Source organism: Typopeltis vanoorti, chromosome 13 (assembly GCF_054136105.1).
Source record: "Typopeltis vanoorti isolate ZY-2024b chromosome 13, IOZ_Tvanoo_1.0, whole genome shotgun sequence".
NCBI classification, from domain to species: domain Eukaryota; kingdom Metazoa; phylum Arthropoda; class Arachnida; order Uropygi; family Thelyphonidae; genus Typopeltis; species Typopeltis vanoorti.
Genome location: NC_143561.1, coordinates 39,375,422 through 39,399,023, shown reverse-complemented (window position 1 = coordinate 39,399,023; position 23,602 = coordinate 39,375,422). Strand labels below are relative to the sequence as shown.

General features: G+C 36.7%; 1 protein-coding gene and 1 long non-coding RNA gene across 10 annotated transcripts in view; one reads left to right on the top strand and one right to left on the bottom strand.

The window, feature by feature from the left end:
* LOC150100067 (uncharacterized) overlaps positions 1 to 23,602 on the bottom strand; it is a 268,090-nt gene that overhangs the window by 87,331 nt on the left and 157,157 nt on the right. The window lies entirely within an intron of this gene.
* f (espin protein forked) overlaps positions 1 to 23,602 on the top strand; it is a 192,310-nt gene that overhangs the window by 71,674 nt on the left and 97,034 nt on the right. Inside the window, exon 1 of one of the 9 annotated variants that reach the window (XM_090403059.1) lies at positions 10,639 to 10,658. The exons of the other annotated variants lie outside the window; for them this stretch is intronic. Coding sequence (XP_090259185.1) covers positions 10,640 to 10,658 — 19 coding nt within the window. The 5' untranslated portion in view covers position 10,639. Of the gene's footprint in view, positions 1 to 10,638; positions 10,659 to 23,602 lie in introns of those variants that run through there. 9 annotated transcript variants of the gene reach the window in all.

The following is a 23,602-nucleotide window of genomic DNA, read 5'->3' as shown; positions in this document are numbered from 1 at the left end:
GTTCACATCACAAGACGCTGCCTTCACACATTACACGGATATGAGTTTTCTTGCTCCAGTCCAGTAGGTCATCATCTGCCCGAGGCATTCCAAACATCGTTCCGCCAAACCCAGCTCGGAGGTTGTAATAGACGGCTCACGGGATGAACAAGCAGCATACACTCGCATTGTTTGGCTCTCCTAGCCTATCAAGGCATCCCTTTATTTGCACTATTAGTGGGCAACGTTCTCTACGTAATTTATGATTTAAAACACAACAACAGACAAAAATAAAAGCGCCGGAAGTGACGTCTTTTTTTCCCCCCTCTTTCTGGATTTCCGTTTACCATTCATGCGCTCGACGGACTAAATATTTGCTTTGCGTTGTATCCTTTTGGAGTTTAGTTACTTCCGCTCACTGGCTCGTTATTTGTAAAGCGCCTAACCTCCCCCTCTTTCCTATCCCTCAACACACACACACACACACACATGCTAAACTACATGATTGTCTCTACGGTATAATCCTGTTTAGTGCATCCCAGCTGCAGTTGCAGACAGAGATGACAGATCGCAAGAAAAGATTTATAGCAAAGCGAGAAACTATACTATTTGTATGCTGAACATGTGTGGCACAGAATATCTGCAAATTAGGGCACAGATCCCGTGCTGATATAAAAACGCCATATTTAACAAAATGTAATCTCGTTTGTACGCACTCTAAATAGATAAGTAGAATTATTTCCCCTCCGTATTAAGATCACTAAATTTTAGGGCAGTCCTTTAAAAAAAAAAAAATACAGTAATTGGAAGTTTTATTCTCATACCAATCAAAGTAACATTTCAACCATAATATTCTGCCGATTAAACTAAAATCCACACATGTAAAATAAATACAAATATGAACGCAAATAATAATAGTATTTTTTTTTTTTTTTTTTTTTTTTGTGCCGATGTCAATGTCAGTTTCAATGCCCATTTCTGTTGTAATGTCTGTCCGTGACTTCACATAACCACACTTCCTATTCCAATATTCGAGTGTTATCTCTTTTTGCCCTGGTTGGCAGGACTTCAGTTAATGTTTGGGAAAGTTTATCGGGTTATTTTCTTTTATCTCTTGTGAAGGCTAAACGAAGCGAGGCATGCACACAGCCGTTGTTGTTACTCCGGACGCATGTCAATAGAATTCACCCCGAACAGCCTTCACTGCATAACTGGACCGAAACGAAACAGGGAGTAGGTGAATGAGAAACGAACATCGTGCAGCAGTCTTCGAGTTCTACCCCAACTTTGTTGCAATTTGTGGTCAAAGTGGAGCGAGTTTCCATTTTTGGTTTCGGCATTTTTTTTTTTTAAGGAAGAAGGAACACGTAAAGAATGACAAACGATAGAAAACACAACGAACACTCCCACTTATCGAAATAAATCCGAGACAAATCAATTTGAAACATTACATTCTTTTAAAATTGCAACAATTTCATAATTTTAGCAACAAGATAGAAATAGGCCGAATGCAAATCGCCGTTTCCTCACTTTTTTTTATGAGTTTCAGGGATTATTTCGATACTTGTGAGACATGGGCAATGTTCTTTCGTGTTTTACTAACTCAGATGCACTTTCTTGTTTCCTTCACATGGATGCTTCATCCCCCAAGGAAGTGCCGAGGCTGTGATCTCGATAAAGTCCGAAATTTCTGATTCCTTGCTCAAGCCACTGTTGCCAATTTCCTGCTTTTATCGCTTTTGCTCACGCATCAGTGATGTACGTGGAAAGCTACAGGATCTGACTCGTTATCTAAATTTCTATTTGGCCAATAGAATGATCGATTCGTGTACAGTTTCTGTTTGCTTTTATAAAACTGTCATTTTATTCATTCAATTCACAGGCTGTATATGTTTATAGGAATGAATAACTATTTACATTTCAACTCAAAACTCACCAAGCACTGCTTTTTCTCTCTTCATTCATTTCAGCTAATACTTTTACATGAAATACAACGAGTTTTTTCCCTTGTGTTCTCAAAAGCACCATCCAATGTTAAATCTTTCACTCACTCACCCACAGTTCTATTGCATTGCATTAAGGGTTGAACAATTTTCCTCTTTCAGAATCATTATAGAAAGTTCATTTCGTTTACTTTATTATTATGATCAAAATGTTTGCATAATTATATCACAATAAATTCCAAAAAAAAAATAGCGAAATTCATTTTCATATAAGAATGGTTCAATAGAAAAGCGTCTAGAAATGGCTATAAAGAACTATTATTGGGTTCACTCGCTAAGACCATTGGGACATGCGGTCCACTCTTTCATCTCTATCTATCTATTCCTTTCTGCTATACGGCCGGGGGGGGGGGAGCTATATGCTACCATACTAGGGAGATGATTATGAGCAAGGTGGTTTCCCGTTGCCTTCCTTGCCGTACTATATCCTATGGCTGAATCCTGTGTGTGTTCATGGGGCCGGTTTGCCTGCTTGCGGGATGAAAAACTCCATATAAACTGGAGGAAAAAACCCTGTTGCCCACGCTCAAGACCGGCTAACTTGGCTATGACTGAGGAAGATCCTTAAGCATCTCACGTTGTCGACGGGAATCGAACCTAGGACACTCCTTCCCAGGCATATGGTTGCGAAGCGCAAAGCCACTAGGCTAACCGCGCGGACATTCTTTCATCAGATAGTGAATTTTTGCTGATTAAATTAATCCTATACATTTCCTGCTTCGGCTTCACCTTAAAAATTACTCTGAACTTTAGGATGGATTTTCCATCATGGACGATTTTTCCAACATGGAGAAGTTTCGTGTAGGATTGTTCCCGCAGCATTTGATACAATTTGTGGTTTGGAATTTGGAATGGCTTCCTGAATCAAACAGTAGCTATTGACGAAATGTTGTGTCACCACTAGTAACCTGAGTCAAACAAGTTGATAGTTCAAGTCCTCTTTGTTATTCTTTTATGTGAACTTCATCGCATAACGAAATTCTGTTAACCTATATCACGTTAGTAATTAGTACCGTAGGTGGGTTAAGGATAATCTAGACTCTGCTCTAGAGACTAAACTTGGATCTTTTTCAAACCAGTTCAGGCCTCCAATAAGTAAGGTAGTCTTATACCGGGCGATGAAATTCAACATTCACCTAAAGACACAAAACAACTATGCTTACGATGGAATTCAAACCCACAGGCAATTGTCTGGAAAGCGGAAATTCCATCCATTCATCCTACTAGACCGAGTGAGTTGTATCCACAGTTTATTCAGGGTTCAACATCGTTGTATGGTCATGGTGAGCTTTATTTTTTAACGAAGAAATCTGCTGAAGAATCTACTGCTACACTAAAACTTTGAATGTCTATATGCAGCCATCAAGGTTAAATGCCGAAGGAAATTCACTGAGGAATCTTCCCTTTCCATAAAAATTTCAAGGACTCATATTATACAAAGCTCCCAGAAAAGGATTCGCTTAATTGGTTGATATGTGGAATGAGGAACATGTCCAGTACGGTTTTCTTCTGGAATTCGATGGTTCTTGTTGTCTGGAGTTATGGCAAAAGCAACTAAAGAGTAATGTATCCCAGTGTAATGCGTTTGCTAACTGCATGTGTTCTTCTAGTCGGTTTATATGTTTTGTGGAATGGAACCCCGAGTTTTCGGGTGGGAAAAAACCTGTCAACTTTGTATGAGACCGACTAATGTACCTTCAAATATGTTCTTCAAGTCCTAGACCGAATTCGAACCCAGGTCTTTCAACCAAAGGGTATCCTCGATTCCGTCTGAGCTAAGGAGGTCCCTCAAACTAAAAAAACATTTTCGGTCAACCACCGAAATGAGGCTGTGCGTCCAGTTCAACCACTATTTTAAGGAATTTTTCGTCCTGGTAAACTAATGGAATGCACTCAAATACTTATTGTTCAATCGTCATTCCCACAAAAATCACATTATTATATTCCTCCTTTCTTCATCTCTGTTTCACTGAGAGTGCCGAACACGTATTTGTGTCTGCTTCAGAACTTGGATCAATTCGATATAATCTTTACATTCGTTCGTACTCTCCACGGCTTTGGAACAAGCCTTTATTAAGTTCATTCCAAAAACAAAAACAATAAAAGCAGAAAAGTCTGCCATCAAATTATCGTCCATTCTTCTCACCTCAGTCCTCTGGAATGGAGGTCAAAGCAAACTTGCTCACTACCTGGAGGTTTACCTGTTAATCGTCGACGACCAGTTGCTGATTAGCTGGTAAGCCTATGAACCACTTTAGATCCACCACAGTGGATCTTTCAGCCTAACTCATTCGCCTCTGGAAACCTGCCTGGGAAAGGTTTATAAAAACCTCCTGTATTGCCCCTCTTGGCATTTCCAGCGTATTTGATATATGGTATAGAAACTCCTTATCAAACTAACATACTACGAGCTGCTTTCTTCCCCTTATTAGGCGGGTTCCTCTCGATGTACGTTGTGACATGATGGACGGCTTCCTGTTTTCGGATTTCTTTATCATTGTAAGAATACCCCCAACGATTCCCTTCTTTCATAAATCCTCTCTCTCTCATACAAAAAAACGATCTTCTCCCTCCCTCTCTCTCTCTCTCTCTCTCACACGCACGCACACACACACACACACACACACACACAAATAAACTGACCTCAAATTTTATCTAGTTTCCTTGTCGACAATACATTCATTCCTCCCGTTCATTTCACTAACCTTGTTCAAGCCTTCTAGGCTTCGAAATTTTCTACAACAGACGCTAAACAGTAATTCACCATGAAATGGTAATGTGATCGAAAAGCTTAGTGAATTTCACTGCCACCAGATGTTTTAATTCCTTATCTTTACCTTCAGTAATAAGCAGATGCTGAAGCAAGATCGTGTTTCCTCTACTTAGGTTAATATTCATCTTTAGCCTTTCCTAAAAAAAAAAAAAAATCACCACATTCATAGCATCCTTAACCTCTAAAGAATCTGGAGTTCTTTTCTGCTACTTTTTATTATTCTCGCATAATCGATGTCTCACTAACCGCTAAACATGTGGAAATCCCAAATCCGCCCAACTTTAAATAATAAAAAAAAAAAAATTGTATACTGTTCTCACATTTGGAAGAGTGCAAATTCTTCCTGATGATCCTTGGTACTGTAGAGAGTAGAGCATTTCTGCTAATTGATGACCCATCTGTTCACATCAACAACTATCTCACTAACGATCTCTGTGTGATAGCATTTTTGCTTTAATAAGCAAAGCATTTTCATGGGTGTTTTCCCACTGAAATGACAACCTATAATAACGCAAGCAGTAGCTGCTCAACAATCCATTTGTTTCTCCTCCTTTTCCAGTATTCTGATTGTAATATGTATCCTTTATTTGGAAAGACTTTAGTTTGAATTCCTTTCTGGGACACGAGAAACCTTTACAAGAAATTTTCAAATGAAATCTGAGTTAGCAGGTCTCAGGCGGTGGAGGTTCTTGTTCTCGAAACTCCCGTTTTTATCTTACAAAACAGATAGTATACGTAGTTCCCATACACAATATACCGATGTCATTGTCTTAATAACTTTGACTGTAAGTACTCAGCCTTTATTGAAGATTAGAACCTCCAACTCATAAAAAAGCACGTCTTCATTCTTTCATCGCTACAAAGAGTGTGCTATAGATCATGCAACCTGCCGTACAGTGGATTAATATATAAAAAAGGAATATCTGAAACGTGTGTGAGTTTGTGTTATTCACCTGATTGAAATAAAAAAAAGTGTAAAACAGCACTGCTAGACGCCGATGAGTCTTACATATAACTGGTTTTGATTATCATTTCATTCAAGGATAACACAGCTACAGCGGGGATCCAGCTAATCAAAATTCACTCCTAACCTAAAATAATAAAAGATCTAGCGAAATTCAAATTCGTTACTATTAAGATTCTGTTTAGACATAGGTTTCCGTAATAAATACAAATGAGAATTCATCAAATATAACTTATTACCTACTATAACTTATACAGTTTTTCTTAACCTTAGTATTTCTTCTCCATTCATCCACGCGCTTGGCATTTTCTCCCCACCCCCCACCCCCCACTGTTCAAGACTATGCAAGAAACATTATCTTCAGGTAGGTGGTAATTCTTTTCAGTTCGAAGTCACCTATCGTCGATTAATTGCCAAACTGGTTCCATGAGAAACGGAAGAATTTACGGAGGTGACCCGAACAGACTTTCCGAAGGACAGTGTTCCATCCCATCGAGCAAAACATGCGACCTCGTTTCAAAATACATAAGCGCTTCGCTTCTGCTGTAGCCACCCCAGATTCCACGTTATCATTCACCAGAGAGCAATCTCAAACGACTCTTAGATGTGTACATCCACAAAAGTTCGATGACCATAAACATACTAACAATAATAACAACAACATAGATCAACTGACCCTGATACGTGTGCATTTAACGGAGTTCTGTTAAAGGTCAAGAATGACCCTTTGTAGTAAATAAAAGTTCTAAGAATTCACCGGAATTATTTGGGCAGCAAATATTTGGTCAAGCATTTATTTTATTTTTATTTTTTTGTATTAGTGTTACCAAGTCTTCATCTCAAATCATTGTTTGAGATGACGCCATAAAAACATAAAAGATCGATGAGATCTACAACTCGCGGTACTTTTATGTTGTTAAAAATTAACATAAAAATTAAGCCTCTGTCTTTTCTTGGTAATAATAAAATTGATCATTATTAGGGTTATTTATTCGTATGGGATTCACCCCGTTACTCCACCGTCCTTAGGCTAGTTGAGCCCTTCTGATGAGGGATTAAGTATGTGTTTTATGACTGTAGATCCGTGTGTGTGTGTGTGTGTGTGTGTTCACGGGGCTGGTTTGCCTGTTTTGAGAGACGAAAGACCCGAGTTTCCGGGTGAAAAACCCTCTACCTCCGTAGAAGACCGGCTAATTCCCCTTTAGTCGAAAGAGACCAGATCGAACCCAGGTCTTTCCGACCAAAGGGCGTCTATACTGACTGAGCTACGGATGCCGTCCATATAATATAAGTAGTCTATCACTGAATCACCTATATTTTATCTATGGAATTACTTCATTATTTATAATTGTTGCCTATACAGAGACGTATTTTTTAATAAATCAATTTTTTTTTCATGATGTGTCCAAGTCCAAACGCATTTAATATTTTCGTTCAAAGAAAGAGATAGTCTACATCTGCAACTTGTGTATTAGCGTTGTGCTTACTTCAGTATCGAACAGGAATTGAATAATTCGTCGAGTTCATGCTGTTGTACTTTTAGATGGATCTAATAATCATTGAGTATGTGGCAAATGTGTATTTTTACTAGAAATAATAATAATAATTTTATTTTTATAAGCCGAATTCCATATGTAGGTCGACATAGAAAGTTTATTGAGAGATGATCACCGGACGGATCTTTGTGTAGCTGCATACTTTCACAACAAACGCATGCGCGATGTGATTGAGATCCTAAAGAGGACTCGGTGAACAATACGTTAAACATAATAAGATCATTAGGCCAGGTGGTTAAAAAATAAAAATAAAAAAAGATGCCGACTGTCACTTGAAAGGACTAAACTTTATTGTGATATTGAACCTACTCGAGGTCTTTGAAAGCCCAATATCGGAATTATACGAATTATATTTCTTGGACTGTGTCTAGTATCTTTTTCATTCAAGCGGTTTATTTATTCAAAGAATAACGATATTTTGCCTTACATTTTTAAAAGATCACTGAAATAACGTCTGTAGAATAATAAATACACAAATACGATATAATATGTATTTATATATTTGATTCATGAAACAAAAAGTAAGGAAAAATCCTTCAGCTAGTATTATTCATGAATTTAACTCACACGATATATCCAGGATGCATTTTCGTTCATTATATGAAACAAATGAAGCGTGTTTTCAATATCAGAGGATTAGTAACGCGTCCTCAATTCAGCGAGTAAGTCTGCTCACAATCTGCGGTAAAATGAATTTTTTAAAATTTATTTAACCCACACACGAGAAGTCGAAGAACCTGAAACATCAATACCGTATGCGGGGTGATTTAATTTTTTTTTTTTTTTTAAATTTGTAGACTGTTTAAACGAGGTGCATTTAAACAGATAATTGGGTACCCCCCCCAAATGAATGATGTCAAAGGAAGATTAGTTCCGTGAGCTTGAATTTGAATGTGAAGATGTGTGATGCAAGCTGTTGTACGTGTTTATAACAGATTCAGAGAAGAAAAATGTGAGAACATTCAATAGTTGGACAGATTTGTAATTTGTATAACGTTAACAGTGATAAAGCCTTGAATGAAAGAGAAAACAGAAGATTCTTGAATGCTGAGGGATGACACTTGATATTTTTATGCCAGCAACTTTAGAATATTAGTATTACCCTGAGAAGAGGAAATTTCGTATTGTTCAGAGGCTTGAGTATGTTCAAGTATTTTAAAGCAAGACACGAAAAATTACCGGTTTTTTCCCTTTCACTCGTTTCCGATCGTAGGTGACTTTGTAGGCATTGCCCACAAAGTACTCTTGGTGAGATTTTTAGAGGGTAGTTCACGATTGCTTCACGATTGAATAAGTTCATGATCTTATTTAAACGAATAGTTTAAATATTTATGGTGTTTATGAGAAGAAATGCATAAGTTGCAGTTTTCTCCAACTCCCCAATTTTATCCAGGCTCGGGACCGGCATATGGGGCTGGGACGTATTCGTGACTGTAATCCACGTGTGTTCACGGAGCCGATTTGCTTGTTCTGATGGACGAAAAACTTGAGTTTCCGGGTGAAAAATCCCCTACTCCCGTAGGAGACCGTCTAACTCACCTTTGGTCGAAAGAGACCAGATGAAGGTTCCTCACGTCACTAACTGGAATCGAACCCAGGTCCTTCCGACCAAAGGGCTTCGTCTATACTGACTGAGCTACGGAGGCTCTTCAGGAAAAATTGCTTTCTTTTATTTGCCTAGCAATGAAGTTAATAAGATTGTCAGAATTACGGTGAACAGTAATCTGGAATCAATTTAGAAATGTCGAAATAATATTTCAGAGGTTTTGGTGATTTGTATAGCACAAGGCCTGTAAAATAAGAATGCACAAAATGCAACCGTACATGGAGTTCCTCCTTCTTATCTGAGTTGTCTGAGGAACGAGTATTGGGTTAGAATTCAACTGGAAGAATGTGAGTAGTTGAGAAAACGAAACTCTTAGCTGCAAAGTCTGAACCTAAGAGCCATCCATCACACATTTTATGCGACGAGAGAGATAGCTGGAAATACAAGGTATATCAGAAGGATAAAATGCACTAAGGCTACGTGTCAGAGAGTGTAATTTGAATGATGCGTTTTCTAGATTAGGGATGGCAACGAACATTGTTCAGGTTAGTATTAAAACACTGGAGAGTATAGTCGTGAAAGTGAATCTGAAAGGTTTATGAAGATTTGCCTTTTTAATGTATGTTATGTAACCCATTTCTCTTTGCTTGACCTTTCGTGGTTGTTGATTTAGGTTAATGAAATTTCAAGACATCGCAGCGTTTACGTCGAATAAATAGTAACGGATTCTTTATTAAGCCACATACACCCAGCTCTGTAAATCATGTCCCCCTTGTCTAGCTTACATCATTTTACGGACCTCCGAAAAGCTATTAAACCTAGCTCATAACGTCGTCCTATTTCTAAACTAGAAGAATAAATAAAAGATAATTTACCATGAAAATATAGCTTCAATAATTCTTATAATAAATTATCAAGCAACAATTGAAATACAGTATTTCATACCAATATGAAATAGCAGACGATATCTTAACAAACATCTTACGAAACAATAATGAGTCATTTTTAGTAACAGTTTTTCATAAACAGCCTGATCACACATTTCATACGTAAGATCACAAACAAAATCAAACAGCAGACTTACAAGCGACTTAACTGGCAACACGATTCATTAAAAAAAAAAAAAAAATTACTAACAGACGACATTTAGCAAACAATCCCTTAAATAAATAAGTAGCAGACGATAATTTGCGATGTCGTATCGCAACATGAGTATACACGTACGACGAATTTCTGCGAAGACAACTGTAATATGTAATCCCACGCGGTGTTGTTGACATTGTCAAGGTCTGTTTGGTCCTTTGTTGATGACTCCCACGCCCATCTTTCTTTGCAGTCTCTTACGAATAGATAGCGGAGGAATTCAGATCCCCTTCGAAAGTGAAAGGAATGCTGGGTAAAAGAAAGACTGCAAATATATGCGTTATTTATACGATTTGAAGATTGTGCACCTCGGGAGCTGTCGAAGGGGTCGTGACATCATCGGCCACGGTTCAAGAGACACAACCACTCATGCATGCTTCCCGTTTGACTGACCGCGCGCATAGAATGCAGCTCTGTAGTGTGTCTATCTACCTGCCCGCGTGGAGAGAACATTAGTTGGCTTGGGAGAGTCCTCTCGGCGATATGTTGTACTTTCCTGACTAGAAAATATCACCTTTGTTTTATGTGTGTGTGTGTGCTGAAGATGTAGTAAAGATTTTGTGGTGCGTTTAAAGGCGTGTTTAACAAAAACCTCTTTTTTTACCGAAGGATTTTTCACTGTTTTTAAACCTGTGCCTGTCGTTAACTAACATGGATGACTGATTTCCAGTACAGATGGATATGAAAGCTCAGAGTAGGTGTACCTCTTTGTTCATCGTTTACTGCGTCTATGTATGCTTGAATTTTTTTTATATTTCGCTAATATTAGTTGTATGTAGTTTAAAATTTGACTCAACATCCTCATTTCTTGATAAAATGCATTAAGGTAATTAAATCTCGTTCTTTTTAAGCCTACAGTTGAATTCTGTTTTAAATTATAATATTTACCTCTTAAAAACGGACGTTCAGTGTTGCTATGAATGGAAAACCATTACGTGGACCATCGTGACTTATAATGCATCCCCGAGTTTAGTTACTTTTAAAGTCTACTGTATATCTAGTTAGTCTTTTACTTTCCTGAAATTCAAATAGTTTTCTCTTCCACGTAGTGTAACAATACCAAGTCAACTTTCATTCAACAATTGTATCCATGGCAACTACACAGAACCTCGTAGTCATGCCTATTCGTTACGTGTGTAAAGAATTTTGCAGACGTGTTAGATATGTATATTCGGTATGGGTTTATAAAAAAAGGATTATCATGATTTTATTAACTTGTTTTTATGCATAATTCAGTAATAGATATATTTACATAGTACTAGAAAATAGAAAAAAAAAGCGGGAGGATTCCCCCTAGAAACTCGATCACAAAATCATATTTTAGACTCCAAAATATAAAATAGGAAATTTTACAAAAAAAAATTGATTAATTTTTATTTATTTATTTTAGTTTATTATTTATTTATTATTTTTTTTTGTCGGCCACTTATGGCAGATGGTTTTTTTTTTGGTCCCGTCATTTCAAATTTGATTAAAATTAGATCACTTTTAGTGACTAAATGATTAAACTATATTAAATTCAAGGTTACAAGTAACGGTTGAAAGAAGACTGCAGGTATTGACGGAAAAATTATCACAACTAAACGCAAGGGATGTTTCGATTATTTTGGTGCATTCAACAGTCGAACCAAGGATACGTCAAGTACGGAGTTTGTTCATTGTCGTTTGTAAAATACAGTTCGGTCGCATTTTGTGCGAATTTGAAATTAGGTGCGATATAAAAATATTAATAAAGTCTAACTTTATGCGCAGAATTTAAAATAATGCGAATATCAAAACTATTCTGCAAGAATCACGTATGTATTTAAAAAATGGCGGACCGAGAGTGATTTTGCTGACTACTACTACTGTTGTTATTTTAGCATTCATTGTTATTTTAATTTAAAGAAAATCTTTTTATATCAAATTAGTGGTGGCGCTAGTGGTGAAAAACGTATAGAAAATTAATCACTTCGGATAAGATGTTAGATATGAAGAAGACCAAACACTTGCTAGGATAAGCCGTATTGTTAAATTAGGGCACGGCACTCTACGAAATATTAGAGATAATGCCGAGAAAATAAAAAACAGCATTAAAGAAGACACACTTTAAGTTCCCACAAGTCGTTGTATAGCTAAATATCGATAAAGCAAAAAAAAAAAAAATATACTAGCGACACGACTGCAAGATCAACGTCCACGTAATGTGCTCCTAAGAAGCTACTATGGGAACTTAAAGGTGTAAATGTGGTAAGACACAACACATTTTTGATTATTTGAAAAGAGATCTTGTATAGAGATAAACCGAATCCAACACTATTATCACATTTTGTAAAACGCATCTAAAACAGGTAGCTCAGGATCACTACTAGTGTGTGATGTTATCGGTTTATTTTCACACGAATCCCACCCATAAAAGGTTGTACACCATTCGTACATTCAGTGTCAACTAATTGGGAACCCATGCGCTTTTTGAGCGACATCAGATTTCTAATAAGCAAGACGGTCTTACGGCTAGAAGACATAAATCGTCTACTACCTGAAGACTTTCACAACCATCCATACCACTGTGAAATTTAAATCTACAGCCTGCTGGACGGACAACGGAGATAACGATCTATTCAGCTATCTAGTCCAGTGTGGATATCTATATATACACACATACATACATACACATCAAATGGTCATCCTACTAGACATACCACCTAATGGTGCTCCTTCATCATGCATTATTATTTTCCATTCGAAGTCACTCAGTTAACGATCTTTGCCCATTATCACACACACACTTGAACGCAGATACTACCCACCCCTGGGAAATCTATTACTTATTAATAGCCCTTGACAGCCACGTACTGTTAGTTGCAATAGCATGCGATATCTCTATTATTTTGATCATGAGCATATAATTAGTGATAAAAAAGTGACTATGGTTTGAATGAATGCTAAGGTCTTAAACCAGTGATGACTTAATAATAAAAAACCTTTTGATTTAATTTTATTTTTAATCATTTTTATTATTAGGATCAGTTCTGATTTGTCTAATTTAGTGAAATAGTATGTGATAAAATGAAATTAGTAGATTCTCGTGTCAGCAAAATAATTTCATTGCTCTTGTTTTTTTATACCCAGAAGTAACAAATACCTTCTTCTGTCAAATATTTTCTCCCAACGTTTTAATGGAGAACTCTACAAGGATACAGGAAACGAGAAATCTTAAAATACACCCAAGAACCTCTCCTCTTTTTCTTTTTTCCAAAGTCAATAACGCTTTCCCTAGTTTTCTTTATCCACCATCGTCACATATTAGCAAATATTCAAATACATATTAGACTGCATAAGGATTTATGCTTTTGTCGCTTTTCGGAATCTACTATGCACCACGAGGCCGATGACATGAAGGTCACCACCCACCTGAGATAAACACCAAATATCATGATCTGATGTAGTGGGAATGCGAAATGTGCGATTGGTGAAAGGAAAAGCTTGTTTGCATATAAAATATCTTACTGAGGGTAAACAGATCTACACCCAAAGGGAGTTGTTACTATTTGTCTTAGATTCTATAAGAAATAAAAATGTTGCAGATTTATTGTCGACGGAGAAAGAGGTCAGGAATTTTTTTAAGAGTAAAAAAAAAAATAGATGAGTAGAGAGAAGATAGTCAATCTAACGAGATTTTAATTGTCATAAAACTCTTGAACTTAACACTAATAATAATACTTAAATACTTCCTCTTCAAACTAGCAAATTACCAAGCAAAAGGATTAGGGACTTGTAAACGACTAAAGGTGATGGTAGACATGTTCGTTAGTCCGTATTGCAATGTGCATCGCTAACAAGCTATTGATATGATTATTGCCTTCACACAGTATGAAAGGAGTTACGCTTTTCACTGTCTGACCCGTTTGTCACCTTTGCTTATAATGACCACTGGGAGTATCACTTCCTGATCACTTTGCAGCTTCTGACTTCCAATGGTCTTCGTAATTGCGTTATCTGTAAGTCAAAGGATTAATTTTACCAATTTTGCCACATTAATCTAATCGGATGGGTTTCTCGAGTTCGTGTGCATCACCAATAACAATGTAACTCATTGTTGGGGACCATGTTAAACCTAGAGGGCGCTCTGATCGTTCTGTTTACACGTTAAACTCTTTCTATGGTGTATTATTCTTCACAGGTTGAATATGTAATCCGTAAATTATATAAATTGTTAGATGACACTGTCAACGTTAGTTCGATCTACCATTATGGTGTCTTGTTATCAGCAAATTACCCTTTGGTTATTGACAAGAAAACTGTTTGCAAGGGTTTCTATTGTCCGTCTAAGACGTTAATTATGGAGTCTGTGGTTAAAAGTTGTTGCACAGCTAAAGTATGTATTCTGATAGGCTTATTCATACTTTCTGAATAACCTGTTTAGATTCTATTCAATCTTTGAGACTAACTGACTGTGGGATGGTATCTGTTTGTTTGACAGGTATTCTCTAAGCAGGGATGCTTAAAATTGAAATTACAGTGGACTGAATTGTATCTGTTGTTTAACGACCAGGGAAAAAAATACAGACAGTGAGTGAGTTAGCAGCAAAACGCTGTGAGAAAAAAACCCCAAGAGGTATCTGAACTTGACCATCTATTTAATGTTAGCTGACAATCAGCAGGACTACATTCTAATTTACTGAGACGTTTAATTACAAGATGGCAGTTGTGGAATCGCTAGCACACCGAATTCTCTGGAGAACACATAATGAAGATAGCCCTTTGAGTGACTATCGGCAGACGTATACATCGGCAAAACAAGCAAAAAATATACATAACCTCTTTCCCCTTTATATGCGAAAATTAAAGAACATACAAATCCCACTTATTATTTGAAGACTCGTTGAATATATGCCATCTGGTGGCTTGATTAAATACTATATCTGCACGTTTTTTTTTTTTTTTTTTCTCAGTATGTTTTGCCATTATATGAGAATATTTTTAAACAACTTGTTGAATGTGACGTCATTCTGGAATACTTTCTTGCTAATTAGTGGAATAAAAATCTAGAAAACATACTAAATACGTAATTATCGGTGAAAGTTGATGACTGATACTGCGTCAAATGCGTCTCGCACTAACTAGCCACTTAACACTTTAATAGTCTTGTTTACAACTTACAAAATTGACTTTGGTATTAATTGCAGCAACTGGATATCGAACCAACCGTATATATATATATATATTCATTATTAAATGCATTACAAGTAAACCAATTTTGTAGTAGCAGAAGACCTTTTGAGACAATAAAAGTTATAACAAAAGGTCAGAGCTTCAACAATATGAAGACCTTTATTAATTTTCGGATATTATATAATGATAAAATTAGACCATTCTTTTGGCAGAAAGCGAGTCAATGTAAACCATAAATTATTATTTATAATTCTCCCTCTGATATTAATATTTACTTCATAAAATTACATTCCTATTGTTTTAGTCCGATGCATTCCTATATTCAGCCGCCCGTCTGTGGGATTTTACACTAAATTGCAGTTAACCGTACAAATAATATTCAATAAATGATATTATTGGCGTCCGCCACATTCAAATCAATAATTTGGAAATTATTCTTGAGTTTGTACAGTAGCTGTTGTCCTTGACATAATTGCCGGTGTTTTTTTTTCTCCTCCCCCCCTAGCTCTTGTCTTTTTTGACCAATATCAAAATATCCAATTTCATTCTACGAATAAACCTTTAATCAGTGCTAATTGTATTTTAATTGTCCGAATAACGCAAGCATTCGACCTTCATTCAAAAGGTGAATGTTTTTACGAAATAGTCCAAAAGGCACGCCTTTGTACAAATAGGGTGCCGGTGTTATTATTATTTAAGTGTGAGAACTCGATATGATAAAAAAAATAAATCGTTATTTTTTAATGAAACAATATATGTGGGAAAACACGTTGTATCATTCATCCATGTAACTATATTATTGTTTGGAATTTTAATATTATTACATCACTGAATCGGAAAATTGACTACCATCAAAAGATGGCGCCACTGTGTATATAAGAGAAAAATTGTTCCCATAAATGTGAATAGATTTCCCTTCCTTCTTTTGATAGTTGGTGTAAAAAAAATCTCATATAAAATAATAAATATCGCATTCTTTTGACGAAAATTACCACTCGACTTGACAGACGATTTAATGATTGTAGCAAACGCCTATCGTCTGCTATATTTACTGTGTAATTTTGGTCGCATAATATTTAATAATAAAAAGTTCCTCTAGGGAAATTCAACCATCTTGAAATGAAAACTCACTGGCGGTTATTGCTTTAATTCCTTGTAATCATTCGTTAGGAAGTCCCATGTACATCACCGGTTTGGCCTTGAAGAAAAGCGAGTGCACAGCTAAGTCACCTTATTATGAATTCCATGAAACCTGAACAAGACGCTTTATTAACATGTGTAGGCGTTTACCACACACACACACACACACAAATCGAGAATGCAGAGTCATCTAGCGGGTATAGCGAAAGATTTTCTTTCGATTATTTTACTATCTGTGTGTAAGAGCCACAATGTTAGGTAACTATGTTAATGATGGGAATGATTCTTTCTTTAAGAGAAACTTGTGGCATAGTTTTATGAATTATTTATACGTAAACACAACGTAAAGGTAATACTTTATTATAAGGCCATATACGGTATTTCAGTTTCGTTCAGTTTTTTTTTTTTTTTTTGCCACTGAAGATGGTCTGTATATCTGAAAATACAGACCATCTTCAGTGGCAAAAAAAAAACTGTGATATACCAGCAGAATGCCAACAATGGATTTATTTGAAACAGAGCGAGTCGCGTGATGTTATATTTCCAGTAACGTTACAGAAAATTTCAAATAAATCCATTGTTTGCATTCTGCTTGTATATCACAGTTTTTTTGCCTTCAGACTGACAATAAACTACATAGACTTATAATAAATTATTAACTTTACGTCGTGTTTACGTGTAAATAATTCATAAAATGGAAATGGTTATTATTATAGAAATGATTATGAAGAGAGAACGATTCTGTGTTCGTTCGATTCGGACCTATCAAGCATGTGTAACAATGTCTGCATAAGTAAGGAACTATATAAGAACAGAGATCTGGAAGTTGTCGAATTGTCATGCAGACCACAGACAAGTATATGCAAAACAGCATGCAGGTCATTTCTTATGTCTGTACATCAATGCTAGGAGTATCAGAAACAAAGGAGTAGAGTTTGTTGCTTTGGTTATTATATTGTAGGCATTAGTGAGACTTGGATATCAGAAGCAGACGTACAAACTGGTATCGAGTTCAAAGTGTAGACTATTTTTAGGTACTGCTAATGATATGAAATGTCTTGAATCCAGTTAGAGATGAGACCTATGACTGCAATACCAGTAACAATTTTTCATGTAGCACTGAGTTTGAAGCCATCTGGTGTGAGGTTGAATCTAACAAGATTAAATACACAGTGGGGTGTTGTTAGAGACCTGGTGGATCGGTTGGTAGCGACGAAGAAATGCATCAACAAACAAATAAATACGATGGCTGTGAAAAATAGTAATCATAATGGGAGACTTTAATCATCCAAATATTGATTGGGTAGCAGTAAAATCTAATGAGAAGAATGAAACTGAATTTATATTTATTAAGCAGCTGTGAGACATCTTCCTCAAGCAGCATGTGACAGAAGAATCTCGAGGTAAAAAGTGTCGGTTCTGATTATAGTGTCAGAGGAGGTTTCAGTTCTGCCTCCGGTTGGTGACAGTGATCATGCAGGACTCACCTGGGAAGTAAGTTTATGAATGTTCCATTCAGAAAAGGTTACACGCTGAACTAGAAAGAAGAAAATTGTGAAAACCAGAGCAGTATACTGAGTTCAGTAGAATGGGATCGGTTGCGGGATGGAAAGAATATCGACAGTGCATGGGAAGCATTTAAACAATACTTAAATGATGCATATCAGAATGTGTCCCGAGAGTTCGAAGAATGAATAGGGTAGGAGTCAAATGGATGTGTAAAAGCTAAGCAACAGATTCGTAAGGAATGGATGATATGGAAGGAATACCGTGTACATGAGGATGATGTCCGTTATGAAAATTATAAGCAGCAGGCTACAATAGTCACAACTGTTGTTGTGAGAAAAACAAAGTCTGAGTGTGAAAAGAAACTGGCTCTGCAAGTTAAAGACAAACCCAAAGAATTCTATCGTTATGCTGCAAATAAAAGAAAGAATGGGTTTGAAAGAATAACTGTACTGAATGAGATGGTATGCGGGTGACTGATGCAGAAGTGATTGTTCAACTAATGAGCAGTCATTTTGTTAAAAGCTATCAACCTGGTATATGCAACATTGAACTCACTGCTCTCTCTCTTCATCTATGGGAAAATTCATTGACCTCACTTCTACCTCTTCACTGGATGAAGAAACACAAGTGTATGAGGGCGAAGTATTAGAGCTGTTGCACAAACTGAATAAGAATTCAGCAATATGGGCTGATGTGATATCAGCACGGTGCTAAAAGAGTGTTCAGCTGAACTGGCCATTCATTTGACCAGGATGTTTAATATGAGTCTCAGAACAGGGAAGATTCTGCAGGAATGGAAGGAATGTATGGCAGTTCCATTGCACAAGGGCGGTGCAAAGACCGATGTGTCTAACTACCTACTTATCAGTATCCCTGGTGTGGTAGTGAAGATTTTAGAGAAGTTGGTAAGAACTCGCATACAGAAATGGGTAGACAAACATGCTATACTCTGTAAGGAGCAGTCATGGGTTTACTAAGGGAAGGTCATGTTTTAGCAACTTGCTCACATTCTATAATAATGTTACCACTAAGCTAGACAAGGGAAATGGATACACCATGATACTTTGGATTTTGCTAAGGCTTTTGACAGAATACAGCATGGTAGACTGTTGCATAAATTGTAGAATATGGGTGGTTTGGATTATAGAATATTAGTGTGGATAAAAGGATGGCTGACTGACAGACATCAAAAAGGGTATACAGGAGATGCAAGTTTGAAAGATTCAAGGTAACTAGTGGCATACCACAAGAATCAGTGCTTGGTCCACTGTTATTCGATCTGTACATTAATGATATTGGGAACAATTTGACAAGCGACATACAGCTGTTTGCTGGTGATGCAAAGATAGGTAAGGTAATCAGGAATGCTGCTGACATGCAGTACTTGCAAAATGGTTTGAATAGGATGGAATTGTGGGCATGGGAAAATGGATGTCAGTTCAATGTTAGTAAATGTAAAGTCATTCACTTTGGTGTGATTTGATATGCAAAGTCGTATTATATTGGTGGGATTAGGCTAGAAGAAACTGATGAGGCTAGGGATCTTGGAGTGTTAGTAGATAGGAAGTTGAAATTCAAGGATCGTATAGCAAAAATTGTAAATATAACTCAGAGAATAATGGCAATGCTGAAACGACCGTTGACTTGTAAAGATAAATACGTCACTTTGCCTCTTTACAAATTCTTGATAAGACCTCACTTGAACTATTGTGCACAGGTCTGGTTTCCATGGTCATTCTGATACAGTGGAGAAAATGCAAAGACGTGTTAAAATATTATATCAGGATTGTGGAATAATTATGAAGACAGATTGAGAATTTGTAGACTGCAGACACTAGCAAACAGTATAATCCAGGATCTTAACTTTAATATAATATGTTAAATTAGGACACCACTTTTGCTTTAATAAAACTATCTATATGAAATTGTTCTCTGATGATGTTATAAATATAATATATATCTTTGATATAGTTATTTTATTATTTTATTTTATTTTTATTTGATTACATTTATTTTTATTTTAGATCAGGCCAGTAGAATAACCGTTGATCAAATCATCGTCTATTTGGCATACTGTTTGAAATGTAATATAGCTTGTCTCTCTATATATATGTGTATACTCCAGAAGATGACCTTTTATGAAGGCCGAAACGTCGGGAAATTAAAGTAATTTATTTTTAACACAGTTATAGTCTCCATAATTTGTCTGAAACGAATGGAGGACTAACAAACAGGAGAAAGAGAGGTGATATGATCGAGACTTACAAACTTCTGAAAGGGTCATACAGGATTTCAATTGATGGAATTTTTAATTTTATGGAGGGTGGGAAAAGTACAAGAGGGCATCCTTGGAAGTTGAGAATGAATGCTGCTAAGAAGGGGTTAAGGGCTAGATTTTTCTCTCAAAGAGTAGTGCATCATTGGAATGGATTGCCGTTGGATGATGTGCGTGCGAGTAGCGTGAATGAATTCAAGAACAGGTATGACAGCTGGCGCAAGCCTCCCTCGATGAGTTCCTGACTCTCTGGAGGCCTCTATTAATAATAATAATAAAAAAAAACTATATCAGAATTATGTGCTTATAGACCAAAAAATAAATAAACCGGACAATTCTTGAAATCAACTAATTCATAGTTGAAAGCATAGCAGACAGTTTTATAGAAATTGCTACTGTATATCAACTGGTAGCCTACTAAAATAAATGTTTTGAAAGTTGGCTTAAAATATTGCATAACATATCGATTTAAAAGCGTAATGTGGTCAACGTCGGGCATGTGGCCGGATACACATGCTGGATTTGAGCGACTGTAACTTGTCTTTCTATAGCACGTAAAGTGCAACAAGCATACTATGATTAGTCAGATGGCTATCATGTCAAACAAGAGACCGCGAGGTAGCGCACCTGAATATGCTATGCAACAGACACTCTCCCAAATGAGGAATAACAGCAGAATACTACTGAAACATACCAATGTCTTTCTAACAAAGATAAGTAACTATAGCTAAGATTAGCGAAGGAATGCCAATATTGGACACCAGAGGACTGCAAAAAGGTTGCCTGGAATGATGAATTTTGGTTCCTGCTACCTGCGGACAATGTAAAGTAGTGGAGTGAACAAAGGCTGAAAGGTAGTGTGTCTGAACATCTTTACAAACTACCGCTTTCATTCTTGTTGATTATTTACATCAATGTACGCGAAGAACAACAGCATAAAGCACCATATCATAAAATGGACTGGCCCTATCACTCCACGGATCTCAGTCTCATTGACCATCGTTCAGATGTGGTGGAAAGAGATGTTCGTAACAGGAACCCAGTGCCAGCAAATTAAAAATTCAATATCCTATCCTATCTAGGATAGGATACCTGTGGAGTGTTTCTAGAACCTCCATACCCCAGCATATTAGGAATCTATAACAAACTGGCTACTCAGTTTAGATATTAAGATTTCAACAAGCAACAAAAAGTGAAATAGTAACTTTTTTTTTTTTACTTCTTTCCAGTCTTTATAGCAGGGATGGTATATACAACACAGTGCATATCCACAGTATAATAACGAATTGTTAATTTATCTGACAAATCACTTGCTTACTGGATTTCTTCGCCCACGAAGGATTCTACCTATAGTACACTCGTGCCGTGGGTGGTCTAAGGATATTTTTTTCATTTTTTATTAATTTATTTTTTACTTAGTCCGAAAACCTGCTCTAAAGACCAAACATGGAACTTTTTTCAAGCCACTTCAGACCTCCAATACACCTCCTAAAGACAATCATAACATCTATGCCCATAGCGGGATTAGAACCCGCAACCTGTTGGTTGGAAAGCGAATACGCTAACCATTCGGCCAACGAGGCCAGCAATGACCTCTTTGCCAAAATGAGGATTTTACTTAAACTTTCAGTGGTGAGCTATCATTTTTGTCTGATCTTTCTGGATTAACTTACTTATTTCAACAGTTTTGCTTAAATCTTTGAGGCTTCCTTATTGGTATTATTTCCAGGAAGTAAAATATCTTCGTGGAAAGTACTTCATCAACAAATTCCAGTTCACGGAAGTATTTTTCTATAACCTAAATCCGGTCAAGGATCCATGAAAATTGTTAAGGCGAGCCTCGGTAGTTCAGTGGGTATAGACGAAGCCCCTTTGATCAGAAAGATCCGGGCTCGATTCTCGTCTGTGATGCGAGGAATCTTTATCAGGTCTTTTCGACTAAAGGTGACAACCGATCTCATACGGAGATGGCGGGTTTTTTCCCAGAAACTTGGATTTTTAATTACCGAAAAAAGGCATTCTGACCCGTGACCACACATACTGACAGACCTAAAATACTTCGGAGAATTACCTGCACTGACTCCCTGCTGAGGAATAGTAACTTCTGACCTCAACTGGGATCCAAATGCTAGCAGTACTGCTATTCTGGATGCTCCCATTCATGACGCTAGCTCACAACAGACAATTAATATTCCAAAGGCATCATGTTTTCACTGATGATGAAATGTGAACCTATCTTTGTATCCCAGCCAATTATTTTTGTTTCGTCAGAAGCAATTTGCAGTCTTTACATTTGTTACAATAAAATTGAGCAAATTATTTGACTAAATATAATGTCTTTTTATTTTTTTGGTTATCTGTGTTTTTAAAAATAGTGTTCAATACGCTTTATGATTAACAGCTAACTGTAAAAAAAAAAAAAAGTGACACATTGCGGGATCTATGAAAGAGATAATGTAGAATTGAGAGCCAGTGCCGTAACGAGGGCGTGGCGAAAGAGGCGCCCGCCATGGGCGCAACTAGGTTTGGGACACAAAACGTTAAAAATAAATAAATAAATATAATCCGCTATTTTATATTGTATTTTTAAATTTCGGCAATACGCAGCTTTAGACACACAAATTCTGATTTGTGTGTCAACACACTGCAACTCATTTTGATGGGGTTAATAGTAAGTATTTAACATATTGCATTTAGTAAAATTTAACTTGTTACATTTAAAGTTTTCAAAATTTTTGTCATTTTTGGATTGGGGGACGCAAGTTAGACACTTGCCACAGTTGAAAATTCCTAATTGAAAATCAAGTTTATTCAATTAGGAATTGAATAAACTTGATGTCTACAATGCCATGGGACTTGATGATATATCACCGCGTGTCTTGAGGGAATGTTCCAGGGAATTAACAACAGCTTTAATACATTTTTAAGATGAGTCTTAGATTAGCTCAAGTTCCAAAGGGGTGGAAAGCTGAAAAAATTGTTCTGCTTCATAAAGGGAGTGATAAGACACTAGGGGTTTGAATTATAAGACTGCTTATCTGGGGTTGTGGTCAAGGTGTTGGAGAAATTAATGAGGACAAGGGTAGAACTGGGTTGACAGCAACAGACGTCTCTTCAATGGACAGCATGGATTTGTTAAAGGAAGATCGTGTGGCAATCTGCATACTTATTATAACAGGCGACAAATATATTGGACAAAGGGATACATATACAGTAGTATATTTAGATTTTGCAAATGCTTTCGATAAATTACTACATGACAAACTAGTAATAAAATTAGTACAGATGGGGTAGGATAATGAATTAGTGCGTTGGATTGGAGATTGGCTGTCTGATAGGTATTAGCAAGTGTATAAGGGAGTGATATCCCACTAGTGGGATATCACTCCCTTATACGAAGGCCACTAGTGGTGTGCCTCAGGGGTCTGTTTAGGACCATTATTGCTTAATTTTTGTGTAAATGACATTGGAAAGGGCTTAAATGGTGATATACCATTGTTTTCAGATGGTGCAAAGTTGGGGAAAGTTGTGAGAAGTAGATGCTGTAGCTTTGCAAGAGG